Here is a 25,230-nt window from a genome sequence, read left to right as displayed (position 1 = left end):
TCATTCCCCCACTCAAAGAACAGTAAGATATGAAAAGGGAATAGAGATTATGGCCAACTATCTAATTCCCCTACTGATAGGGGAAACTCTTCCCCAGTATATTAGTGGAAGCTACCTCTGAATCTGGCAACAGGAATTAAGTGCTCCATGGGCAACCTCTTCTACAGAAGAGCTCTAACTATTCCACAGTTCAAAATTCCTTTCCTTACAATATCTTCTACCTATGGATACAGTTTAAGTCTATGACTTAACTTTCTTTGTTGACACAAGTCTTTAACTATGCAAATACTACTATCCTCACAGTCCCCCATAACCAGCCATCCTTGACTTTGACTCTGGACATAGCTGTGCTTTCTAGAGGCACAAGGATTTGGGGCTGTTAACAAAACCCCTTAGCACAGTGCTGGTAAATAACTAGAGCTTACTAAGTGATGCTCTTGGTGATTATTAGAATGTAGAATTCTATGAAATATTTCTCTGGCCAGTAAACTTGTAATAAATTTAGATGTCAAAATATTTATCACCTAAGGTGATTTAGAGAAACAACATACCCCAAAACAAACTCCACATGTGGAAGTGGTCAGGGAGCAATCCTTTAAGAAAGATAGTCTAAATGATCACTTTACAATATGAAATTGGTTTTACATTTATTTAAATTTCAAAGCCAGGCACTGATTGCTTACACCTGTAATCCTAACTACTCATGAGGGAGGCTGAGATCTAAGGAACCCTGTTCAAAGCCAGCCAAGGCAGGAAAGTCTGTGAGACTCTTATCTCCAATAAACCACTAGAAAACCAGAAGTGGCGCTGTGGCACAAGCGGTAGAGCGCTCACCTGCAAATCAGTGGTAAATAATGCAGCTTCTATCAAGAGAGTTGTGCAGGATAGTATTTGGCTCTTTGCTTCTCTGAATATTATTATAATCTTTAGTCAGTGCTCCAAAGGTTTATTTTCAGAAGAAATTCTACTAAAAAGACACCCCCCACATACACACCCTTAATATATCACCTATATAAACCAGGCAAGAGATTAACACTGAATCCTTGCCAAAAGTCACAATGTTTCTTACATCAAAGGCTCTTGGAGCATTTTAAAAAATCAGAGAAGAGGGAGGCCTTGTTGGGATAGCGGTAGAAGGGCAGAAGCCCTGTATATACTGTCAATTTTGCAAGAGAGGGAATGTAATTTGTCATCCATAACCAAGGCTTTGCAGAACCTGCTATACAAACTACCCAGCATTTTGTATCAGGCTCACAATAACAAACTGCTCAGGTTTTGCCTCTCTCAATACAGGAGAAGCTTTCTTAGAGAAGCAATTTTATCTAGATTTTTTTTTTTAAGGCTCACTACACTTTGAGAATTATTGGTCTTTGAACATCAGCATAATGGATACACTTCATTTTCTTCCAAAGACCAGTAATTTTTTTTAAAAAGTAGCAGTTAGGATTATATTAAAAATTGGGCATCTACATTACTACCACTATTTTCTAGCACTTACCCCCAAAAGAATTAAGTGAAAAACAAAACTTTAGTAAATCAGTTTGGTTAATGAACAGTTCTGACAGAAGATCTGATTTAAAAAAAAAACAAACAACACTAAAACCATTGGCTAAAAGAGACTTTGAGATTCTCTACAAATTCCAAATTATCTTTGTGATCTATGTATGACATCTTATCTTCTCAGTAGCAGAGAGCCTGCAATACTAATCCAAATTCACAGATTTAAGGCTCTCTAGAAAACTGAGTAAAAGCAGGCAGTTACTTAATTTCCATGTGTGTGTCCAAGTAATGGGATTACAAAAAGTGATAATAACTTAATTCAGGGGCAGGAATTACTCTGTTCTGATTTGTGAATAAGAATGTGAGTCTCAATGTTGTCAGACACCTTGCATTCATATACTGTTTTGCAGAATGGGAACTTCTTTGTACAACTAAAAGATAATAATAAAAAAGTAATAAAAAGAATGTGAGTCTCTTTGTGCTCAAGGCTAGCACTGTACCACTCGAGACACAAATGCCACTTCCAGCTTTCTCTGAGTAGTTCATTGGAGATAAGTCTCACAGACTTTTCTTCCTGGGCTGGCTTTGAACCCTAATCCTCTGATCTCAGCCTCCAAAGTAGCAAAGATTACAAGTGTGAACCACCTGCTGGGTGCCTGGCTAGGAGTGCATTTTTAACTAAATGCCTATTTTTATGAGATCCATCTGTGCCTTCATTTTCTATTAACACATTAAGCTTCAAATAGTTGAATTTTTCATTTAAGTGAGTTCTTTAGGCTTCACAGGCTGGCAGCATTCTGTGAACCTTCTAATGCCAACATATGTATCAAAGGAGGTGGTAATACTTGTGCTTATCATTAAATTCAGATGAAAAGTCAATTGATGAGAGATGGCATTGTTTTTCTCTCAGCCACATTAAAGGATATCAGCCAGGAGTAACAAACTATAAACTATAACCACTTCTGCGAAGAAGATAACACTTTATTATAGAGACTTAAAGTAACACTTTTTAAATAGAGAGATTTAAAGTAACACAGCTGCAGAACTTGTAAGGAGGGCTTCCTGTTTTGTTTTGTTTCCCTATGTACTTAATGATCACGGCTGATCTGAAAGTCCCAGAATCAAATTAAACCTCATAACTTCAAATTTACTGAGCAACTCTGATGCCAAAATGAAACAGTCAAGAGCAGTTATCAAAGCAATTTACCAGGAGGCATTTGGTATGCATTTACAGTCAACATTCAGAAAAAGGCCAATGAAGTTCCAATAAATACATAAACGCTGTTTATATTAAGCTCATTATGCAACACTATGTGAGATGCTCTGATGGTTCTTTCAATTACTTTCCTTGAACCTAAGACCCTTTCTGTTTTGTAGTGCTATTTTAGTCTATTTTTCCCCAATATACTTTCCCTATAACTAATGCTTCAATAACCAATGCTTTTTATAACATTCCTTTCTTTGAGATACAATGGAAATTTACAACCTTTCAATAAAGTAAAAACCTTTTCTATAAAATTAATGCCTCTTAAACTCAAACGGATGAAACTTTCCAGGGGAAGTAAAAGCATGTCTCCTGAAATGAGTTTGGCAAGAAGGACTTGCTAATTGTGCAGTTCTTAATGAAATAATGCAGTTCGTCTGACTGTCCACAGAGCAAGTATTTCAGGAAAAGCATCTAAAATATCAAAGAATTAACCTTAATTCTTCATTTTAAGCATTATCCTGATTTTGATAGTAGTTTATGCCTCACACAAAACAAATAAAAGTTTAGTGAAATGGACCAACTCAATGGACCTAAATACATGTACGTATTAACATTTCATTACTTTCTTTAGTGTATGTATTTCTCTTATTTTCATTCATTAATTAGTTCATATTTTAGAACTAAAGATGAAGGGCCTTGAGCATGCAGGGCTAGGCAGGCGCTCTCCTATACTGTATCCTCCTCTTTTTCACTGAGTTTGCATTTATTCCTAGTAAGGAAAGTTTTAAAACAGCTGTTGAGAGCAAGAACCTTCTAGAATTTTTTTTTTTTTAGATGACTAAGGAATGAAAGAATTCCTTGACAGATGTAGCTGTCCCTTTAGGTAAACCTGGAAATCAATTGTCCTTTGCCAAGCCTAACAGGATTTCATGTTCGAACGAACATTAGATATACGGAAAAAAATTGTTAGCCAGAGACTACATAATTGAGAAGAATGCAAAACAAAGAATCTAAGGAGCCCTCGGAGCTTCAAGGACTTCAGTTTTCACTAATTTGATGAACTTTAAGAGAAAAGGAGAAGAGGCAGATTACAACTTCAGGACAGTGAACACAAGGGAAAGATATACTGTAAAAAGCAGACAAAAACTACAAAAGACAACAAATGGCCTATAATGTCACTTGTTTTAGTTTTCAGTTGTTCCTATTAACTTCTATTAGGCTCCTAACCATATTTCCATGAGCAGTAGATCACATACCCAGGGGTGGTCTGGCAAGATTCTACGACTCGGTGACAGGACTTTCACTTTAGTTTGTCTGGAACAGCACTCTATGGTGTCCACACAACAATAAGAGGATCAGCAGGGAGTAAGTCCAAGTCTGAGGTCAGCCCTAGGCAAAAACATGAGACTCTACCCGGAAAATAACTAAAGCTTTAACAAAGATTAAGGGCATGGATCAAGTAGTAGATCTCCTGTCTAGCAAGTGGGAGGCACCGAGGTTTAAAAAAAAAAGAGTAATAGAAAGTAAAGTTGACATGTTGAACATTGGTCAAGGCTATCACCAGGCTTAGATGAGTTCTACCATCTACTAGTATTTCTCAAGGCAAATGCACTCTGAAGATGTGCATTTGATAAAGAGGAAGAGGGAAAACTGCCACCTAGCAGCTGAGATCCAGACCCACTGCTGGAGAAGTGAAAGTCAAGTAGCTAATCAGTCTCCACTTGAACAGACTATATGTTTGAAGGGCATGTGTGCAGTGGTACTCAAAGACCAGACTCAAGAGTGGTATTTTATTTACTTTTGGGAAAGCTAGGCAGGGAAGAGGTAAGTAGCTTTCCCTCCTTCCAAGAAGAAGATGCACTGCATAATCAGACAGCCAAGTGGGGACAATTAGGACACAAAGAAGTAGACTATTGTTAGCATTGTCTGAGCTTTTAAAATGAATCTCAGCACTTGAGAGAAAGAGGCAGGAGGACAAAGAGTTTAAGGTCAGTCCAGGCAAAATTAGTGAGACATAATCCCAAAACCAAACAAATACAAACAAAAACAAATCCCAAAGAGCGGGTTGGGGTGTAGCTCAAGTGGTAGAGCACATGCTAGTCCCTGGCTCAAATCTCTAGTACCATCCAAAAAACAAAGTCAAGATGGATGTAAGAATTATGCCACATTTTGCAACAGCTGGAGGCAGCCATATTGTACGCATTTGGCCAATGAGACATAGAAGTTCCTATCAAAAGCTTTCTTCTCTACTTGTCCCTTTCCTTCTATCTAGAACACAACTGATGACAGGGATATGGAAGCCACCCTGTTTGACCTTGAGATGGTCAAATGCCACAAGCTAATAGGAAACAGAAAAAAAAAGTACCAGGTACCTTGGTGACATCCTGAAGCACTAGCTCTAATGTTCCAATGTCAGAATCCTTGGTGCTTAAGAAAAACAAACTTGGGCTGGGAAGGTGGCTCAGTGGTAGAGCACTTGCCTTGCATGCCTGAGGCCCTGGGTTCGATTCCACATAAACAAAAAGAAAAAAGCCAGAAGTGGCGCTGTGGCTCAAGTGGTAGAGCGCTAGCCTTGAGCTGAGGGACAGCGCCCAGGCCCAGAATTCAGGCCTCACGACTGGACGCCCCCCCCCCCCACCAAAATTTTTTTTTTCTCCTACTATTTCTTCCCTGAAGGGGTAACAATGCTCTACAAGAAATGTACTCATTACCTTACTTATGTAACTGTAAACCCTCTGTACAGCATCTTAACAATAGAATAAATTTTTTTAAAAAGAACCTCAAAAAAAAAAAAGAAAAACAAACATTTTACATTTTAAGTCACTGTTTTTCAAAGTTCAACTTGCAGATAGCTGAGTCCATTCTCAATTTAGCTTTTTTTTCCCTCTCTCCTCTATTGTTGCCAATGTGCTTTTTGTGTGTGAAAGTAGCTATCTTCCGACAAATTTTACAATAAATAAAGCTATAATAAGACTTACTAAATGTATTATTACTAAATTTTTTCAAAATATAAATTAAACTTGAACTGATTATCATGATTTTCCAATTAGTATTCTTATATAAACATGATAGACAGCTTGACAGATAGCTAATACCAAAGATTACAGTAAGTCAACTTTTTAAAATTATAGAAACAATCTAAAGTCAATTCACACCCTCAGTTCCTGCTTTTCTTTTCTCTTTCTTTCATTTTAGTAAAAGCAGCATTCTAGACTCTAGGAGAGAAAAAAAATCTATACATTGATAGATTAATATTTTTATGTCGGCCCTATCAGCAGCATAATCTATTGGCTCCAATCAACAACCTATTTTACTATTCTGGTCTTGGGAAATATGCTGTAACTTTTCAGCACAGATGTTATTCAGGGGGAAAAAAACCCTGTTTTTTACTGACTTATATTAAATATAAACTCAGTTAGTCACTAAAATCTCTTATGATCCTAATCCAAATAAAATTTCCTCACCCTAGTGTGGTCTATGCAACAAACTCCAAAAACATATTGTAAATATCTCCATTGGCAAGAGGAACTCAAGGGAGACACATTAATACTTCTTTATAAGCTCAGTCTTATTTCCCTTCACAAAAAAACAATCTTTAAATGACATTCGCACATGGGGGCCATATCCTGGCCAGACCCCCAAGGCTATGGCTACAGTGCTATCCTACAGGAGAAATATAAATATAATGGCTACAAGGCCCCCTACTTATTCCACAGTTAATTACCCCCTGGCATATCACAGCTATAAAGGACAGCAAGGAAACACTAGTTCTGTAAAAGTGATCATTTACTCCCAGATACGTCTGCCTGGCCATTATCACCTATATATGAATTATAGAAGATGTTAAAAATGCAAAAGAAACCAATCAACAGATACCAGGGGTTTTCTTCAAAAAAAAAATCCTGCCGACTCAAAGATGTATGAATTCAAGTAATAAATGAATAGAGAGGGAGGTCAAAGGTCGGACCAGAGGGTAAGAGTCACTCAAAGGGTGCTGCTTCTTTAAATGGAATAAGCAGAAGGAAATGACTTTAATTTAATTAGTTCATCCAGAAACCTAGGACATGCATAAATAAAATCACATGAGAGGTTATTTACTTCCTTGGGATTTTTCTGTGCTTGGCTATCGGTAAGGCTGCGGTTCCTGTTTTTCCTTGGTGCACCTTTCCTTTTGCATGGCTCTCCTGTGTGGTCCAGATTCCCACCAGCTGCCTTTCTGGCCACCATGGTCCTACCACTGCTCTGCTCTCAGTTCTCTCCACATCCAGCCAGACCACCAGGTCTGAGGCTAGTTCTGACTGCCTTGTTCTGCCTCCTTCAGCTATTCAAAGTGTGTCCAAGACCACCTGCATCAGAATCTGGTGTGCCTGTCAACTATGCAGACCTCTGAGTCCTGTCCCAGGCCTGGAGAGGACTTGAATCCCTGGGGACACTTGCCACAGACTGCTGTTTTATTAAGCATGCCATGAGGGTTCCTTCCCAGGATGACACCTGAGATGACTGCACACACAGTATGTCATATTAAATGATTAATTTAATAAATGTTTAAGATTTTAGACACTGTTTTAAATATTAGACCTTACATCTGGAATGCCAATTCAGATATACAATAATATAGGCCACATAAAAAGAAAAGGAATATAACAATAGCCCAGATAAAAGAAAGAAGGATGGACCTTAAATCAGTCTGCTCCTAATGTTTATACATGAGAAAAAACTTCTAAAAATGAAGTGAATTATTTAAAAACAGCTCACGTAAGACTCTAAGAAGAGAATACACTGATCATTATTTCCTGATTTAGCAACCAGGCAACTCTGACTTCCTAACTGCCAAAATAAATCCCACTAACTCTTTCTAGCCAGGATTCCTAGCAGGTCTCTAGCATTTGACAGAGTGAATCAATTAATTGCTTTATAATTGGCTCTACTCTTTTGGCTTCTGCAAGGGAACTGTTTACAGGTTTTCCTTCTGGCCATTTATTTCTCTGTAGGTTCCATTAAAGACATTACCGAAGACTTAAAAGAAGTATACCCCAAAGTCTCGACCCTGACCCTCTGCTTTGCTAGCTCCATACCCTGACTCGTGTTATTCCACTTGTGCAGTGGATATACAAGTGACAACTCACTTTCCATTTTTCTCAACACTGTCATTCACCCAGTTATCCATACCAGCATCCTGGAGCTTCCACTAGAGCAGGAACACCAAACTCAAATGCCTACGGGGGACTGATCACAGCTACTCAGGGGCTGAGATCTGGAATTGAGGTTCAAAACCTGCCAGGACAGGAAAGTCCATGAGACTCTTATCTTCAATTAGTCAACAAAAAGCCAGCGAACAGCTGTGATTTAAGTGACAGAGTACTATCCCTGAGCAGAAAAAGTTAAGGACAATGCTCAGGTCATGAGTTCAAACACTATTACTGGCACTGGCACACACACTAACACATTGGCACATGAGCGTGCATGTGCGCATGCGCATGCACGCGTGCGCGCGAGCACACACACACACACACACACACACACACACACACACACGACACACAAATAGGGGAACCAAGTACCATATTTATTTTTCAAGAAACTTTATGTACAGCTCTTAACATGTAGTAGGCATGTAAATTGCCAATATTAACTCAAAACAACCCCATGTAGTGTGTCATTATTATGCCTAGTTTATAGATGGATTAACTGAGGACCTGAGAAAATACAGAACTTGCTCAGGGTCACAGCTAACAAGAGCCAGGATCTGAGTGCAAGGATTTTGGCACACAATGCTTTCCTAGGGAGCTGGATAGGAGGTTTAGGAGGTTTAGGATAATAACTATGGAGAAAAAGAACTTCTTCGCTTGAAAGTATGGGAACTCTTTGCAACTTCATGTGACTTCTCAGCATTTTACTGCACTTGTACAAGGTGCGCTCGCGCGCTCTCTCTCTCTCTCTCTCCCTCCCTCTTAATCGCTCTCTTTTTCTATTTCTCTCTCTCTCTCTTTTTCCCCTCCCCCCCTCCTCTTTCTTTCACCAGTCTCATGAAGCCTCAAGTGATTACTCAGCCAGCCAGCATATTTGTCTACCATCATTCTAAGCTTCTATACAGGGAAAGATAGTTCAGGCTTCCCAGGCCATAAAGTTTTCATAATAATCACTCAATTATATCACTAGAACATGATACCAGCATTGAACAAGTAGGAGTGTTAGTTTCCAATAAAACTTTATTTGCAAAACCCACGTGTCCCTTGCTCAACAGTGGTACACAATTTTATGCCACAGCAGTTTTCTTTCTTTTTTTTTTTTTTCCTTTTTGGTAGGTCGTGGGGCTTGAACTCTGGGCTTGAGCACTGTCCCTGTGCTCTTCAGCTCAAGGTGAGCACTCTACTGCCTGAGCCACAGTACCACTTCCGGTTTTCTAATGGTTTATTGGAGATAAGAGTCTCACAGACTTTCCTGCCCGGGCTGGCTTTGAAGCGCGATCCTCAGATCTCAGCCTCCCGAGTAGCTATGATTACAGGCGTGAGCCACCAGTGCCCAGCCACAGCAGTTTTCTTAAGCAGTACCTCTGCTTGTATTGAAACACATTCCAGCTGATTCCAAAACCTGAGAGACTGAAGGCAGATTTAAAAATCTCATGAAAAAATTTGAATGAAGTCTTTTATCACCATTAGACAGTGAAACTTTTCTTTGCATGGAAAAGAATAAAACAAAGCTAGATTTTAGTAAGCTAAAGCAAAGCAACAAAATGTTACAAAGGAAAAAGAAAACATACCATGTGTCAGGCAAGTTGTTGGATGTTTTAAACATATTCTGTGATTAATTATTAAAAATCATTAAGTAACAACTAAGGATATAAGGTAAATAACATAAGAAAAATTCAATAAATCAAAAGCTTTTTAAAAAAAGATGCTAACCCTGCATCTTGTATATACATTTTTCTAATTTGGGGAGGGAGGGAAATAACAAAATGCTGAAATAAGGATACAGGCTGACCCACTATAACATTGAGATGTACAATACACTATGTTGAAAACGAACTTTACAACTTGGGGGGATGGGGAGGGAGGAGTTGGGGAGGTGGGGAGGGAAGGGATAGTAGGGGAAAAACAAAGGAGGGGGTAACAATGCTCCATAGGAAATATACTCATTACCTTAGTCATGTAACTGTAACCCCTCTGTACAGTACTTCTACAATAAAAAAGATGCTAAATCCTACCAAAAGATAAACAATGAGAACTGACACAAAATCATTTTCAGCAATCAAATTGGCAAAATCAGTGGAATGCACAGGCAGGAACCCAGTGAACACCCATTTTGTAAACAGTTTTCATTGTTACTATTAGATGGGGTATAAATTATGCTGGGTTACTCTTTAGGAACAAACTGGTTGACTTATCAAAAATTATAACATTTTCAATTCTAAACCTTCATTCTACAAATTCATCTAAGTATACAAAGACTTACCTGAATAAAAATTATCACATGACTGCTTTCCAAGACAGATAAATATTTACCTGTATCCAGTGACTTAATATTGTCAATGAAAACTACAGGGTAATAGGAAAATGACAAGTTGTAGGAACATATATAGATGTATGCACGTGTGCACACGTGTATACACACACACACACACACAGAATATACTACCATGATCCTATTTCTGTTAAAGAAAGTAGTATCTATATCTGCATATGTAATACATAAAAAAGCCTACATTTTAAGCAGAAGTTTTACAGAAAGGGTATTTTTATGAAAATAGTAACTAAATATAACTGCCCTATGACCTGGCATATTGGGCATATATCCAAAGTAGTCTAAGTCAGTCTATGTCAGTTTATTGTGGCCCTATTCACAACAGCCATGCATGTTGTGGAGTCAGCCTAGTCACCCATCAGTGAATGAATGATGAAAATATAGGCTACATGAACAATAGAATACTATTTGGCCCTAAAAGAATGAAATGATGTCCTATGCCACAACAAGATGTCCTATGGACAGAACAAGAGATCGTCATGTTAATAAGCCATAGTCAAAAGGAGAAATGTCATGTTTTCTCTCATATGTGAAATCCAGATTTTAAAAGCAAAAGTCATGGAAGTAGAAGAACTATTTGGAAAGAACTTGAACCAGCAGGAAAGAAGGATGGGGATAACAGAGTGAAATGCATGAAAATTAATAACGAAACCCATTATTTAGCCTGGCATGGTAGTATCTACAATCCCAGTTACTGAGGGGATGGAGATTGGAAAGGTTCAAGGTTAGTCCAGACAAAAAAAGACAGTGAGACTACATCTTAAAAAGTAAGACAGCATGGTAGCACACACCTGTGATCCTAGATGAGAGGAAAGCACGGATATAGGAGGCTTATAGTCCATGGTCAGAAACATAATGGAAAAATAAGGGGGGAGGGTCTGGGGCATGGTTCAAGTGGTAGACAGCCTGCCTAACAAGGGCAAGGTCCAGAGTTCAAATCTTAGTACTGCCGAAAAAAAAGAAACCCATTACTTTATACAATTAATATCCATCAGCAAATTTTTGAGTATTTTTCCCAGTTTAAGATAATATGCTTCTTAGTATTTGAATTTTTTTTTATAATAAACCCATACAAATTTAACAATAATTAAGGCATTTGACAAAACATAGTGATCATATGCTTTCAGGGATATTCCAGTACTTTCCCTTACTGAGTTATAACAGCCCAACTCTTCATCATGATATTCGCAATCCCTGCCAACTCTTCAAGGATGTTTCCTACGTGCTCAAGTCAAACTGTGCTACTCTCAGTCTCAGCTCTGTGCACATGTCAGGACCAATCACGCCTCTCTGCCTCTGCAAAGGCTTCTTCCCATGCTCACTGCTCCCCTCCTCATCCTCATCTTCCCTGCCTGCCTGGTGAATACTCATTCACCTCTACAACCCACACAGGAAGAAAAAATTATATATATATATATATATATATATATATTTTATATATATATGTAGAACAGACAATTATGTATTTATCTGCAGATTATTTGGAAAGTTTTTAGTGTCTCCCAAGTCAGCTATGCTGTGGGGTATTTTTGACACATTATGTAATTTAAGTCGTAAATGATTTATTAGTTTTCTTACTTTACAGAGGTGGAAATTATCTCAACAAGATTAAGGAACTGCCTAAAGTCTCAGTGGCTAATGGGTGTCACAGCCAGGACCTGAACTCAAGATTGAAGCCCAAAAGCAGGTATAGTTGAGCGATCCTTTGAGGACCAGCATGACTGTGAAATGGGCAGTTAAGTACGGTGGGCAGAAGAACTGGCCTCCACTGAGGTGGCAGGCCAGGGAAAAGAAGGAAGGCATGATTCTAGGGAAGAATTTGATCAGTTAAGATTCCAGTATTCTTTTAGAACCAGCTAGAACAGAAGCAGGAAACAATATGCAGAAACAGTGCTCTTGTGCAGGACAGGAAAAACAACCAGAAACTATATTTTGTAGAGGTCAATCTGGCAGCTCTGAGCAGTATGAACTATGGTGCAGGGGGAGGAGAGGGGACCATGGGAAGGCAGGAGGAACAGTAAAGAGATGTTGCAAAAAACAATGGCTGCTGTTTATTTTGGACCAAAACCAGGATAGCAGTTACTGACATGGAGATGAGAAGGCCAATCTTACAGCATTACAAAGATTCTCAAGGTTAACTGATGTTTGATTAGCAATAAAAGGGAGAATGAGGGCAAAGAGGTTTCTCACCAGATGGGAGTAAAGAATGCTGGCACTACTGACAGGCTAGGTAAAAGGACAGCTAATCTGAAGACTAGATGTGTTAAATGATGGCACACCCAAACATCTTTCTGATGGCAAGGGCTATTTCTATGCCTACAGAATGATAGGGCTCATTTCTTGGACAATATCCTTATGACTACAACTTATATGTGTCCATCCTTAACATGGAAACATCCTGGTACTCAGACCACTTATGCAAATGACAGAAAGAGTAACTTTTAAAAAATGGGGTGGGTTTGTACTTCCCCACCATATAGTATGAAGATGTTTCTAAGGATATCACACAGAATCAGGACCATTATTTCATTACACTATGCAGGCCTTACTAAGAGCCATCACCATCTTCAGCAAACTTTATCTCTTCATCACTCCCGCTGCCAACACACACACAAACACGCACATACACACACACACACACACACACACACACACACACACACGGATTTTAAGTGAATTTAGAATTGTCTGGTTTACCTCCTTTTATGATGGATCTCTAGGCTCAACCCACTTAAAAGACAAATGAACAAAACTATTCCTTCTTTTCTCAAAAGCCTCCTGGAATCATTTCCTCATTCGACCCAGTAATATTATTTACCACTTTTCCTTATCAAAAAGTACCTAGTTCAATTTGCTAATTCATTCATTTCATTCTGCCTCTTTACTGTCATCCAAGAAGAAAAGCAAGCCTTTTACAGGATGACCTAGATATACTTTGCAAATGCACAGACCAAGCTATGTCAAAGTCTAGCCATGAGATGACATCATGATAATGCTTTGCTTGACTCAAAGTGGTGACCACATACAAATGACATAATTACGGCCTACTATCCAGCTGTCTGCAATAAAATTTGATATGGCATGCTGGAATTATCAAAAAGAATTTAAAAAAACCCTTAGTTTCAAATCTCTTTTCAGTGACAAGGAGATAAAACACAGAAATGAGCCTCAAGTCTCAGTGGCCATCATTGTCACACCAAGCTCAATAGTTGAATTCTACTTGCTCTAGAATACAAGTACTGCATTTTGATAGTACAGCAGATAGCCAGGTGAGGGTGGCTCATGCCTGTAAACCTATCTACTCAAGAGGCTGAGATCTGAGGATCATAGTTTGAAACCAGCTGGGGCAGAAAAGCCCATGAGATTCTTACCTCCAATTAACCACCAAAATCCAGAAGTGGAGCTGTGGCTCAAGTGGGTGAGTATTAGCCTTGAGCAGAAAAAGCTCAGGGATAGCACCCAGATCTTGAGTTCAAGCCCCAGGACCAGCACAAAACAAAACAAAACAAAACAAGGCAAACAAGTAACAGTACAGCAGGTATAAAAACAAGAAAATATGCAAGATAAACAACCAATTTTAATTACAAATGAAAGTGAGATTAATTTTAGTACAACACTTACAGTGTGATATTACTTACAATTCTGTGTAAATAGAATTCAGAAAACTGGAATCATAATTAAAGTGAGGAGAACAAAAGTACTGAAAGTCTACCATTTCAAATTATTCTCTGGAGGCCAGTAAATAAAATTAGTTTTGGATGTAACTAAAAATAAAATATCAGAAAAAAAGAAAAGTACCTGTGAGTTTGATTTTGGAGAGCCGAGCCAAAATTCCAGGCAAATCATCCATACGCAGCTTCATCTCTTTCCACTGCTTTTCTTCTCTTGTGGTTTCACCCACATCTATGGGGCTTTCCACTACTGAGGCACATTCTACTTCTACCAATTCCTCTCCCCTTGGCTTGAGGGGCAAAGTCAGCCCAGGAGGTGAATGAGCTCTCATTGCCTTCATTTCTGCTTTGGCTTCAACCGAGGATGTATTTTCAAGGAAAGGAGAAACCACTGCTTCTGGCTTTGGTTTTACTTGCTGGTTGAGGCTTGAGTGCAGCTGTGTGACATACTAAACAAACAAACAAAATCAACGTGACTAAGGCACACAATGTTCTTCAATTGTTCATTAACATCTGCCATCAGTCTCACTTTTATGGTCCTTAAAAAGCAACAGAAAAGATTTTCCTACAGTGTAGCATGTACAGTGTTTATGATACAGAAATCACTGTATCAAAAGACATGGATATTAATGCCTTGACAATAAGTTTTAAATTAGGTTAAAATCCAGTTAGTTTAAAAAAATCTTAGGAATGTAGTATTTTAATGTTCTTTAAAAAGAAGATAACTCTGTGTGTGTGTGTGTGTGTGTGTGTGTGTGTGTGTGTGCGCGCGCACGTGCATGCGTGTGTGCGCATGCATACTGTTTCTGGGGATTGAAACAGGCCTGGGCCCTGTCCCTGAACTTTTACATTGGAACCACAGCTCCACTTTCAACTTTTTGTTGGTTCATTGGCGATAAGAGTCTCACAGACTTTCCTGCCCCGGATGGCTTTGAACCATGATCCTCAGCCTCTTGAATAATTAGAATAATAGGTGTGAGCCACTGGTACTCAGTTGATAAATCTATATTTAAATTATATCCTCCACATTAATTCCCCTGGAGGTTCAATACTACAAATACAAACAAAAAGGTTTCTCTAATCAAGGGCTAAAGTCATCTGAGTTACTGAGTGCTGAGCGGACTCAGTGGTAGCACACAATCCAGGACTAAGTCATGTCATAGCACGGGGGCACAAGAAAGAACATGGGTTTTGAGTCAAATAGTTTCTACCATTTACTAGAAAAAATTAATAACTACTATGAATACTATGAGCATATGATTTAGATAACGTATATCTTCTTTAATTGTAACAGTTGTTAAAGAAAACAAGCTTTAATTATTCTTTAATTAAATTAATTAATTAAATTTTAGATAAGAAAACCAAGTCTCTAATTCAACAAGGAATGGATAAATCAGTTATAGATGCCCTGGGGAGGGGAAGTTACCTTGGCTGAAAACTATGTAAATGCCTTTTTCATTACTGACATGATTTCCAAAACCTGCTTACATTAAGAGCACACACACACACACATACACACACACACACACACACACACACACACACACACACACACACTATACAGATTTGACTTTTTTCCTATATACCCTTTTTTTTTTTTTTTTTTTGTCGGTTGGGGGGCTTGAATTCTGGGTCTGGGCACTGTTGCTCAGCTCCTCAGCTCAAGGCAAGTGCTCTACCACTTAAGCCGCAGTGCCACTTCCAGTTTTCTGAGTGGTTTACTGTTGATAAAAGTTCCATGGCCTCTCCTGCCTGGGCTGGCTTTGAACCTCGATCCTCAGATCTCAGCCTCCTGAGTAACTAGGATTACAGGAGTAAGCCACTGGCACTCAGCATCCCATTATTTTTTATTATTTGAGTAACATACTGAATTTTTAAGATTTTAAGCTAAAAAAAGGTGAGCAAGAAATGTCAAATAGGACACTGGATCATGAGTTTGCTGTTCTTTCACGCTGACACTAAAAATGATGAATTTTCAGCTATTTTACCATACTTTGACCCTTGTCTACTTATGAATGGCAAATGTCCTCACTGGTAACCAGGAGAAAGTTATGGTGTTGCTTATAATATCATAGAGCCAACACAGATACAGTACTAAAGAAGGGTGAGACCGAGATATTGGGAGAAGAAAGAGTAATCGAAGTAGTGAACTTGATCAAAGTTCATTATTTAAAGAGAAAATAAAATAAATGCCTAGCAAATTACAAAAATTTGAGTCTACTCAGAAGTGCATACATATATTAAAGAGTTTTAAATGCAGCACAGACTTAAGAAAACAAAGGGTCAGGCGGTTAAAGCAATTATTTCCGTAATTCGGACATATTTCTAAGAACTTCAAAGAATTTAAAAAGATGTGTCATAAAAGTTCAGCTTTTCCTAATTTTAGCATAGTCAAAATGTGCCAGCAGTTTTCAATCTTTCTCCAAACTTAATCAATAAGTTCAAGATCCTATTTTTAACCTCAAATGCCAGAATTACTCTGGTTTCAGTTAGGATTAATGAAAACAAGAGATTAAAGTGTTGGATAAACTTGAGAGGACATTAAATAAAAGTCTTTTTCAAACAATCCTTCTCAAAACTTCTCTTCCAATAGGAATTTCTGAAACTCTCTCATACAGAGAAAAACAAAGGCAGAAAGCATGAGAATAAAGATGGTCTTGTCAACATACCAGGCGCTTCAGGAAGCGAAAGTGTTGAAATGTAATCCATTCCTTACTAGCATTTCTGAACAGTCGCATGAACTTGCGTGGGGGTGCCTGTACAGCTCTTCTCTCCAGATACCACATACATCCTCCTGCCCGACCTGGGACAGAGGGGAGGAAAAGGTGTTAAAACAATGAATGCAGTTCCTAAATTGAAATCCCCTTATAATTTTACCATGTTAAAACAATAGCCACTTTGCAGGTTTAGGGATATAAGGTTTTATTTTCTCAGCATCTCATTCATAATTTTTTTAACTTCTCAGCAAATGCACGAGCATTGTCAATGGCTACTGTTTTTAAATATGATTATTCTAATATCATCAAATGATTATCTCTATCTACTCAAAGCTGCTCTATGTGACAGGGAGAGCTCTGAAATTACATGAATCACATTTGTGAACAACCTATCATTCTTACTTATTGTGTAAGGCAGCACCATTCTTCTGGAGGATTCAAGGAGATTGCCACTTGCACAGCATTTGCCTTTGCTATCTTATGAGCTGAAATGACCACACTTTACATCTTTATACAAAAAAAAAAAAGTAAAACAGCCAGTTGTCACTTTTTAAGAAATAAAAAATAAAAAGCACAACTTTACTCAACAAATTCCAGTAAACTAAAATGCAGCTATATTTCACATTGATATTTTACTAATGTCGCATAAGGCAATTAAGGGGAAGAAGGAAAGAATTCTCAGTGAAGCAAGACCTTGTCAATCTAGTGAGTAATAAGCTACTTTTGTTGTTTCAAACTATAGCCTTTACTCACTTGACTAAACCTTCCATCAATAAAGTCAAAGCTTCTATCTCGGGCCTCACCCTATTCGCGTATTTCACAATGTGTGCAAAGTCCCTTCTCCATGGTTCCCAACACACTAAAGGTTCCCGATTCTCTGCTGTGCTTCCCAGTTTTTGGCAGAACCTCATCTCTCTATGTCTGTTGCTTCTAGGTAGTTGTCTTCCCACTCTTCCAAACACTAAGTATTATCCTTGAGCGAATTAGGCCTATGGTCAAGTGCACTTGGTATCTCATGTGAATGGAAAACAGTATGTCTAATTCTTAATTCTTCCTCTTATCTCTCCTCCTTATTGTAGATGTGGGGATCACTAGAAATTCTTCCCTTTTAAAAAAAAAATTGGTTTTTTTTTTGGTTGGTTTTGGGGCCTGGTCCTGGGCGCTGTCCCTCAGCTATTCAGCTCAAGGTTAGCACTCTACCACTTGAGCCACAGCACCACTTCCAGCCTTTTTTGCTTCTGTGGTGCTGAGGAATCAAACCCAGGGCCTCATGCTTGCAAGTCAAGGATTCTACCACTGAGCTACCTACCCAGCCCCTAGAAATTCCTTCTTTATCACTAACAATTAACAAGTCAAATCATTCTGAAATATAGGTCAAATCTACCTACTTTTCTTCATTCCCACTGATACAAGCCCCTATGGTCCCCAGTGGTCACATGGACTGCAGTTAACAGTAAATACAGTCAAGCCAGACAACTTGCCTTCAGTAATTTCCTTTCTCAATCTACATTCCACAGAGTCAACCCTTACTTTTCTTCCTGGAGTCAGAATACATTACCTGCACACACCCAAACCAACAATTCTACAGAGTAATGATGTTTCATGACCTTCCACTGAACACATCACATTGAACAAGTTAGTGTTCTTTATGTTGTTTCCTTGGTTGCAATCTGCTTTCTGCCTGCCATAAATCCAAAGTATCTTTCAACTATTTTACCCTTTCTCCTATGTCCTTTGTACTATTTTAATGCAAACTGTTTCCAGTTTCTACTATCATTAGGTTTAAATTTCCTGGTGACATTCTTGGCCATGTCCTTTACTTATTTCTGCTCCAACAGCTAGCAGAATGCTTCCCATGTAATAAAATGAAATGATGTTGTATTACTAGATAACCACACAGTCTTTCCTGAGCTGAAAAGAACGACAATTGCACCTTGAAATCTATGGAAATTATTTCAGACTGCAAGTAAGTCACTTCTTCACTGAAATCATAGCTACAAATTATAGTTAATGGTGACATGTTTATTTTCCAAATACATGAAGATATGTTTTTGGAAATGCCCTGGAAACTTTCGGATTGAGTGGGTCAAAGTGAGATTTTTTTTTTTTGTATCTTAGAATTTTTACTCAAATAGAAAATTGAATAGAACACATTACAAAATCTTACAAAAAATCTTATAAAGGGCTGGGAAGGTGGATCAGTGGTAGAGCGCTTGCCTTGTATGCATGAGGCCCTGGGTTTGATTCTTCAGCACCACATAAGCAAAAAAGAAAAAAGCCGGAAGGGCGCTGTGGCTCAAATGGTAGAGCACTAGCCTTGAGCTGAAGAGCTGAGGGAAGCGCCCAGGCCCAGAGTTCAGGCCCCATGACTGGACCACCTCCCCCCACCCCAAAATCTTATAAAAGCTCAGTAATAATAATATTTGGTATATTTGAACATACATACCATTATCTTGTTTTTTTAAGATATTAACAAACATTATAGAAAAGAATGCTAGGTTAAACATCACAAGTATTTAACAGAAGTCAAAGGATGACATGATCAGTAGAAATTAAGATTTAGGAGAAATTTCAAACTTTCATTAATGCAAAGGAAGTCTTACAGTGTGTTCCCATAAATTTTCTACTATTTCACATTTAAAGACATTTTAAGTTGTGTTCTACAGAATTCTCTAGCTCCTCAAAGAAATAAATAACTCATGTTTAGCTATTTATTTGATAACTCTATTGAACACATAAGAGTCCTGGTAACATAATGTATTTCAGAAGTCTTTCTTTTCATTCAGTCATTTGTTTATGGTGCTAGGGATCAACCCCAGGGCCCTGCATGTGCTTAGGATGTACTTTGCCACTTAACATTACCTCAGCCCTCAAATAGAACTCTTGTTCTCCTCTATATACCCTTGCCTACCAACTCTTAAACCATGCTGCCATTTGCCCATTTGTTGAAGCAAAACAACTTTAAAAATATGAGCTTGAATTCCTCTCCCTTTCCTTCTCACTTCCACTCAAATAACCACCTACAGTCCTGTTAACTCCGCCTGGAACACAGCTCAAATGTTTGTCCTTATCTTTTTTAAGCTCCACCTCATCCATTCCACCATCATTTCCTATCCGGAGTGGCAGTTTTGTAACTTTATTGTAGCTCTAATCAAAGTGAGATTTTATAGTGATAATTAAAAAGTAACAAACAAAAAGCTTGGAAACTACACTTGTGACAGATGAAAACATATCCTTTAGTTAAAACACCACATTTCCATGAATTACTTCTTACTAAATGAAAGATTTTCAGTTCTGGGTAAACAAACGTAACATCCTTCTTTCCTTTCTTTCTTTTCATGCCAGACTTGGGGCTTGAACTCAGAGCCTGGGCACTGTCCCTGAGCTTTTGTGCTCAAAGCTAGTGTTCTATCACTTAGCCACAGCTCTACTTCCAGCTTGCTGCTGGTTAACTGGAGATAAGAGTCTCATGGACTTTCTTACTCATGTTGACCTCGAACCAAAATCCTCATACCTCAGCCCCGATTAGCTACGAGCATGAGCCATGGGCACCAGGCTCCAAGCTGTTTTAAGATATGCAGGATTTGCAACAGAGACGCTAAAAATTGAAAGCAAGGCAGTAAACACTATTCACTATTATCAATGGAGCATGTATGTAGAGATTTTCCAATCAGGTAAGACGATGAATTGATTGAAAAGTCTGTAATTTATTTAGTGGAAATAAAAATACTTTGAGCTTGTATAGGCAAAATCAGACATACAAATAGATATTTAGCATTGACCTTCTCTGCCCTCTTCCCATCGAACACTCTTAGTGGATCTTATAAGTAAATCATAGTAAGTCATATAGACCATTTACTAGTAGACTTCTTGGTGATTATGTTCATTTCCAGAAAGTAAGCTAGCTATTCCACTATGGTAAAGACTGATCCAGTAATATATTGGTCACAGGCAGTCAATCTACTAGTACAAGAAAATTCAGAGCAGTTAAGTGGTACTGTGCTATACAGAGTTGAAAACAGAGTGGAAAAGCAGAAAAACAGCAAGTCTGAGGGATACACATTGGAGACTTGGCCTCCATACAGAGGAGATAAATCAAGCACAAGGAAGGGATAAGCTCTTGGACATAAGTGTCAGGGGCAGAACCAAAGAATATTCATAGTCAAGAAAGGTAAAAAGGTAACAAAGAAGTGACTTGAAAAAGAAAACCCTCAATAATCCTTTAGAAAACCTTTTCATTAAGGAAAATTTCAGTTATGTGTAAAAACAAAAGTGTACAATGGGCCCCCTCCTGTTACTTATCCCCCCAGCTTCAAAGATTACCAAACAAACCCTGCCTAACACTGTTTCATCTATATTCTCTTCTGCACTCTGCCCTATTTTATGAAATGAGAGGGAGATTTGAGACCATCTACTTTAATTACCTCCTTTTATAGATAGTGAAATCAAGAAAAGTCCTAAGATCACAGAACCAGAATAGGTCCTGTAAAATAATATTAGTACAAAAAAGAAAATGATGTTTAAAGTAGATTGCTTATATCTATGAAACCAGAACAATGACGCTTGCTGAAACTGTTTTAGGAAGGGGAAGAGGTAGAGTAACAGGGTGAGATTGACTCTGTGTGTGTGTGTGTGTGTGTGTGTGTGTTTATACATATATATGTATATATATATACATATATATATATAATGCATGGGAATGTCATAATGAAATCCCCTCCCAATACCTAATGTATACTAATAAAAATAAATAAATAAGAAAAGGAATGGAGGGAGGAAAAGAGAAGGGAGGGACAGAGGGAGACGAGGAGAAAGAAATTTCTTTGTGCCAGACACCTGCAGAAAGTTTGTATGCTTAGGTGAGACCTGAAAATGTACTGGATGTAATAAAAAGGCAGTTTCTGGTTTCTATTGTCTGGTCTCTAATATGGATCACACTAACACATTCCCTAACTAGCCATTAGTAAGCATCCCAAAATACTGGAAGCAGAACAATTAACTATGAGGACAAATTTTATTTACTCACAAATCATTATTTGGAGCTTTTCATGTACACCAGGTATTAGACACTGGATACAGAGGTGAACCAGAATGACAAACCACTGTCCCTACCCTCACAAAGCATACATTCTCTGAAAAGGTGACATTTGAAAGGAGACCTTGCTAAGTAAGGGCCAGGAAGCAGCATTCAAGCTGGGACATATGTTTGTCAATGGTGCTTCTAGGAGGATTTTATATGACGGATCATGATGCTGGTACAAAGTCAAAAGTCAGAAGGGGACTCGAGTCTGCACAGAAAGAAGGCTGCGACTGGGACTTCCCTGGTCATCACAGGCCAGTGGTCGGTACCTGGGGTTCTCACGAACCAGGAAGCTTATGGAGGGCTAAGGAAGGCTTAATTCTGCTCTCTTCCTCAACTCCCATATACTCTGCCCTCTGCTCCAGCTTCAAGAACCTGAAGTCTGGGGAAAGCACCAGCTAAACCCAAACCCTCAGGGAAGCGGGGTGACAGTGTGCCCCCCACCCACCTTCCCCGCTCCGTGGTCCCTCGGGTCCAGCAGACCCCAAAGGTCACTTTCCAGCACGGGTCACCAGCCGACCTCACCAAGGGCTCCCAAGGTTGCAGCCAGCCGGAACTAGGGCCTCCCACGTGGCAAAAAGCGGAGAATGTTCCCGAAGTCTCACCCGAGGCGGGTACAGTACCTGTCAGGAGGAGGCGTGAGGACAGAGTGCGAGGGGATGCCGCCATGGTGCACCCGTCTGGCCGCTCCCCAGGGAGGGAAACCCGAGTCCACTCCCCTCACCCGCTACAGGGCGCCGCCATCTTGCGCTCCCGCCCCGCCCAGGTGGAGGCGGGACTTCCGGCCAGGCACTTCCGGCGAGAGGGAAGCGCGCGGTGGCCGGCGGTGCGATCGGTTGAATCGCAGGGTCGCGGCCCCGGCGGCTGGTTCCCACGGCCAGGTCTCCGCCGGCCGGCCTTCCGCGTGGGTGCGGGGCTCGCTGTCACGTGGGAGCCCGGGTGAACTTGAACTCGTGCACTCCCCGGAGGCCCAAGCCTGGGAGCGTGTCCCGGTGGAAGTCACGTAAGTCCTCGGGCCCGCGCGCATGAGCAGTGGCCACGTTCGTGGGGAGGGTGAAGGGTCAGGTCTGCAAAACGAGTTTAAGCCCCTGCCACAGAAGAGCAGAGCAGCAGGTTATTCAGGACCCTCAGGGTTGCTCACGCTGGTGCTGCATGGCTCCTACGCCTTCCATCATCCGTCTCTGCTGGGGTTCCCCTAGATCAAGAGTCTGGGGTGTCAATACTGCAGGCTCCAAGGGACACTTCCGTGTTATAGTTGCATTCAAGGCTTCAGGGTTGGCAGCTTGTTTCTCAGTGGCTGGATTTCCCCCCCCCCCCCCATCAACAAACAAGGCTGAGAGCGGAGAAGAGAATGGTAGTGCGTAGCCTAGGCCAGGCACACATTCCGTCACTGTTGGCCCACAGCACCTTCATGTGAAAAGCAAGAAGCACCCTAACCCATTTCGCGTCACTCCCGAGCCTGCTTACCACACACTTCATTCAGCCTGTTGTCGCACAGACATAGGGGAAAGGTCTGGGATAGTCACAAAAACAACCCGTTTTGTGAAATGCTCCAAAATAACCAGCGTAAATTAGGCGTACAAAACAAAATGCACGTTCTGGGATTTGGAGTCTGTCCATGTTTACAAGTTTTGCTTATTAAACAGACCTTCTGCTTCGCAAGTATCTGGCTTAATTAGTCTTACCTTTCCTGGCCAGCTTCCCTTATAAAATACCATAGGCAAATCTTTTTGGTTATTGTAGAATAGTAGGACTTTCAGGCCTCAAGCATCTCTATCCCTCCCTCCCTCCCTCCCTCCCTCTCTCTCTCTCTCTCTCTCTATATATATATATATATATGTATATATATATGTGTATATATATATGTGTATATATATATATATATATATCATATGGAGACCAAAGACTAAAGAAGTTTGTTGAGTGACTTACTATTTCAAGCAATAGAACTTTGACTCTAGACATACAGATTCCGCATTTTCTTCCATCTTATTGTATTTGTCTCTTAAAATTCATGCTGTAAAAATTTCAAGATGAGCTGGGTGCCAGTGCCTACCTACTCAGCAGGCTGGGACCTGAGGGTGGAAGTCAGCCTGGGCAGAAAAGTCGCTGTGAGACTCTAGTCTCCAGTCAACCACTCAAAAAACGGAAGTGGCACGGTAGCTCAATTGGTAGAGGACTAGCCTTGAGCACAGAGAGACTCAGGGACAGTGCCCAGGCTCTGAGTTCAAGCCCCACAACCAACAACAACAAAAAAATCAAGGTGATAGCACTATACACACACTGTAATAGCAAACGTGGGTGAAGATGTGAATGAATTGGATCCCTAATATATACTGCTGGTGGAAATATGAAATGGCTTGGTCACTTTGGAAAACAGGGTAGCTGTTTCTCTTCAGTAAGTTAAGCATAAGCTACCATAATGTCTGAGCAATTCCTGTCCCAAGAATATACCCAAGAGACAAAAACTCCTACTCCCAACAGAGGAATCATTGAAGTTGGTCTGTGCAATCTCATACTTTCACTACACTCACTTTCCTTGAGTTTCTTGTAGTGGGGGTGGATATATCATCCAGTTTTGTCTCTAGAGGTAAAGGAGAAATCTGCACAAGGTTTGGGGAATAGTTTTATTGTTTAAAAAATGAGACTCCCTTTCCTTCTCTTTTATTCTCAGGAAGCAGAGCTGAGAATGTAATTCTTGGAGTTGAAGCAGCCATGCAGCTCTCAGTGGACAAGCATGCTTTTCATGCATGAAGAAGAGATCAGAATGGGAAAAAGCAGCCAGTTTCTTAAAATCAGTTAGTCACTGCACTGCATCAGGACTGTACATTTCAGACATATTGCCATACCATATCATTTCCTGCTCCTTGCATCCTGGATGAAACAATCGGTGATAGCACAAGGCCTGCAGAGGATAGATGATGTGGACGAACAACTAGAATCATGTCAGCTATCCCAAAAGGATACCATGCTGCAGAGAAGTAGAGCAAATTGAAACGTAGTACCTGGAGCTCTGTTGTTCATTGTTGTTCTTGAGATGAGATATCTCTGCAGCCCAGGTTGCAGGCTTCCAAGTGCCACCACTACTCCTGGTCAGTGGCTATTTCTAATACAACAACAACAAAATCTACAATACTTTAAATAATGCAAAATAAAAGCCATTTGTATAGTTTCATTTCCTGTCTTGTTTCTTGTGTTTACTTCTTGATGATGTCAGTGTCTGGTTTCCAGGATTAGGAAAACAGTCCTTTCCTTGTTGTCTCCTCGTCAGCATCTTGGAGTCTCCTAAGGAATATGGTGAGATGTTCCAAGCACAGCAAACAAGTCCAAAAGACCTAAGAATCAGTTTCTGTTAACTCTGAGGAACTCAGAAAATAATTCTTGTATATTCTGGTAACATGTTTCAACAATAAAAAAGAACTCCACTGTACAAAGAGGCTTGCTAAAGGCAAATTAATAATCAGAATTCCACGTAAGTTATTTTTAGGACAGTGGTCATTAAACTGCTAGGAAAGTTTGGATATACTCGTGTCT

At 39.6% G+C, this 25,230-nt stretch overlaps 1 protein-coding gene and 1 long non-coding RNA gene across 5 annotated transcripts in view; one reads left to right on the top strand and one right to left on the bottom strand.

The window, feature by feature from the left end:
- Cox10 (cytochrome c oxidase assembly factor heme A:farnesyltransferase COX10) overlaps nt 1–22,494 on the bottom strand; it is a 145,800-nt gene extending 123,306 nt beyond the window's left edge. For all 4 annotated transcript variants that reach the window (XM_070001404.1, XM_070001406.1, XM_070001402.1 and 1 more), the window contains exons 1-3: nt 22,320–22,494; nt 16,569–16,702; nt 14,027–14,348 (exon numbers count right to left, since the gene is read on the bottom strand). In XM_070001404.1, the coding sequence (XP_069857505.1) occupies nt 14,027–14,348; nt 16,569–16,702; nt 22,320–22,365 (502 nt within the window). In that variant the 5' untranslated portion in view covers nt 22,366–22,494. The remainder of the gene's footprint in view (nt 1–14,026; nt 14,349–16,568; nt 16,703–22,319) is intronic.
- A 9-nt stretch (nt 22,495–22,503) lies between these two features.
- Nucleotides 22,504–24,871, top strand: LOC138813192 (uncharacterized). Its single transcript, XR_011367738.1, has 2 exons — nt 22,504–22,699; nt 24,371–24,871. It is a non-coding gene; the product is annotated as an uncharacterized lncRNA (long non-coding RNA).
- The last annotated feature ends 359 nt before the right edge of the window (nt 24,872–25,230 follow it).

The sequence above is a fragment of the Dipodomys merriami genome, unplaced genomic scaffold (assembly GCF_024711535.1).
Source record: "Dipodomys merriami isolate MVZ:Mamm:240054 unplaced genomic scaffold, mDipMer1.0.p SCAF_59, whole genome shotgun sequence".
NCBI classification, from domain to species: domain Eukaryota; kingdom Metazoa; phylum Chordata; class Mammalia; order Rodentia; family Heteromyidae; genus Dipodomys; species Dipodomys merriami.
This window is presented reverse-complemented; position numbering and strand designations above follow the sequence as displayed.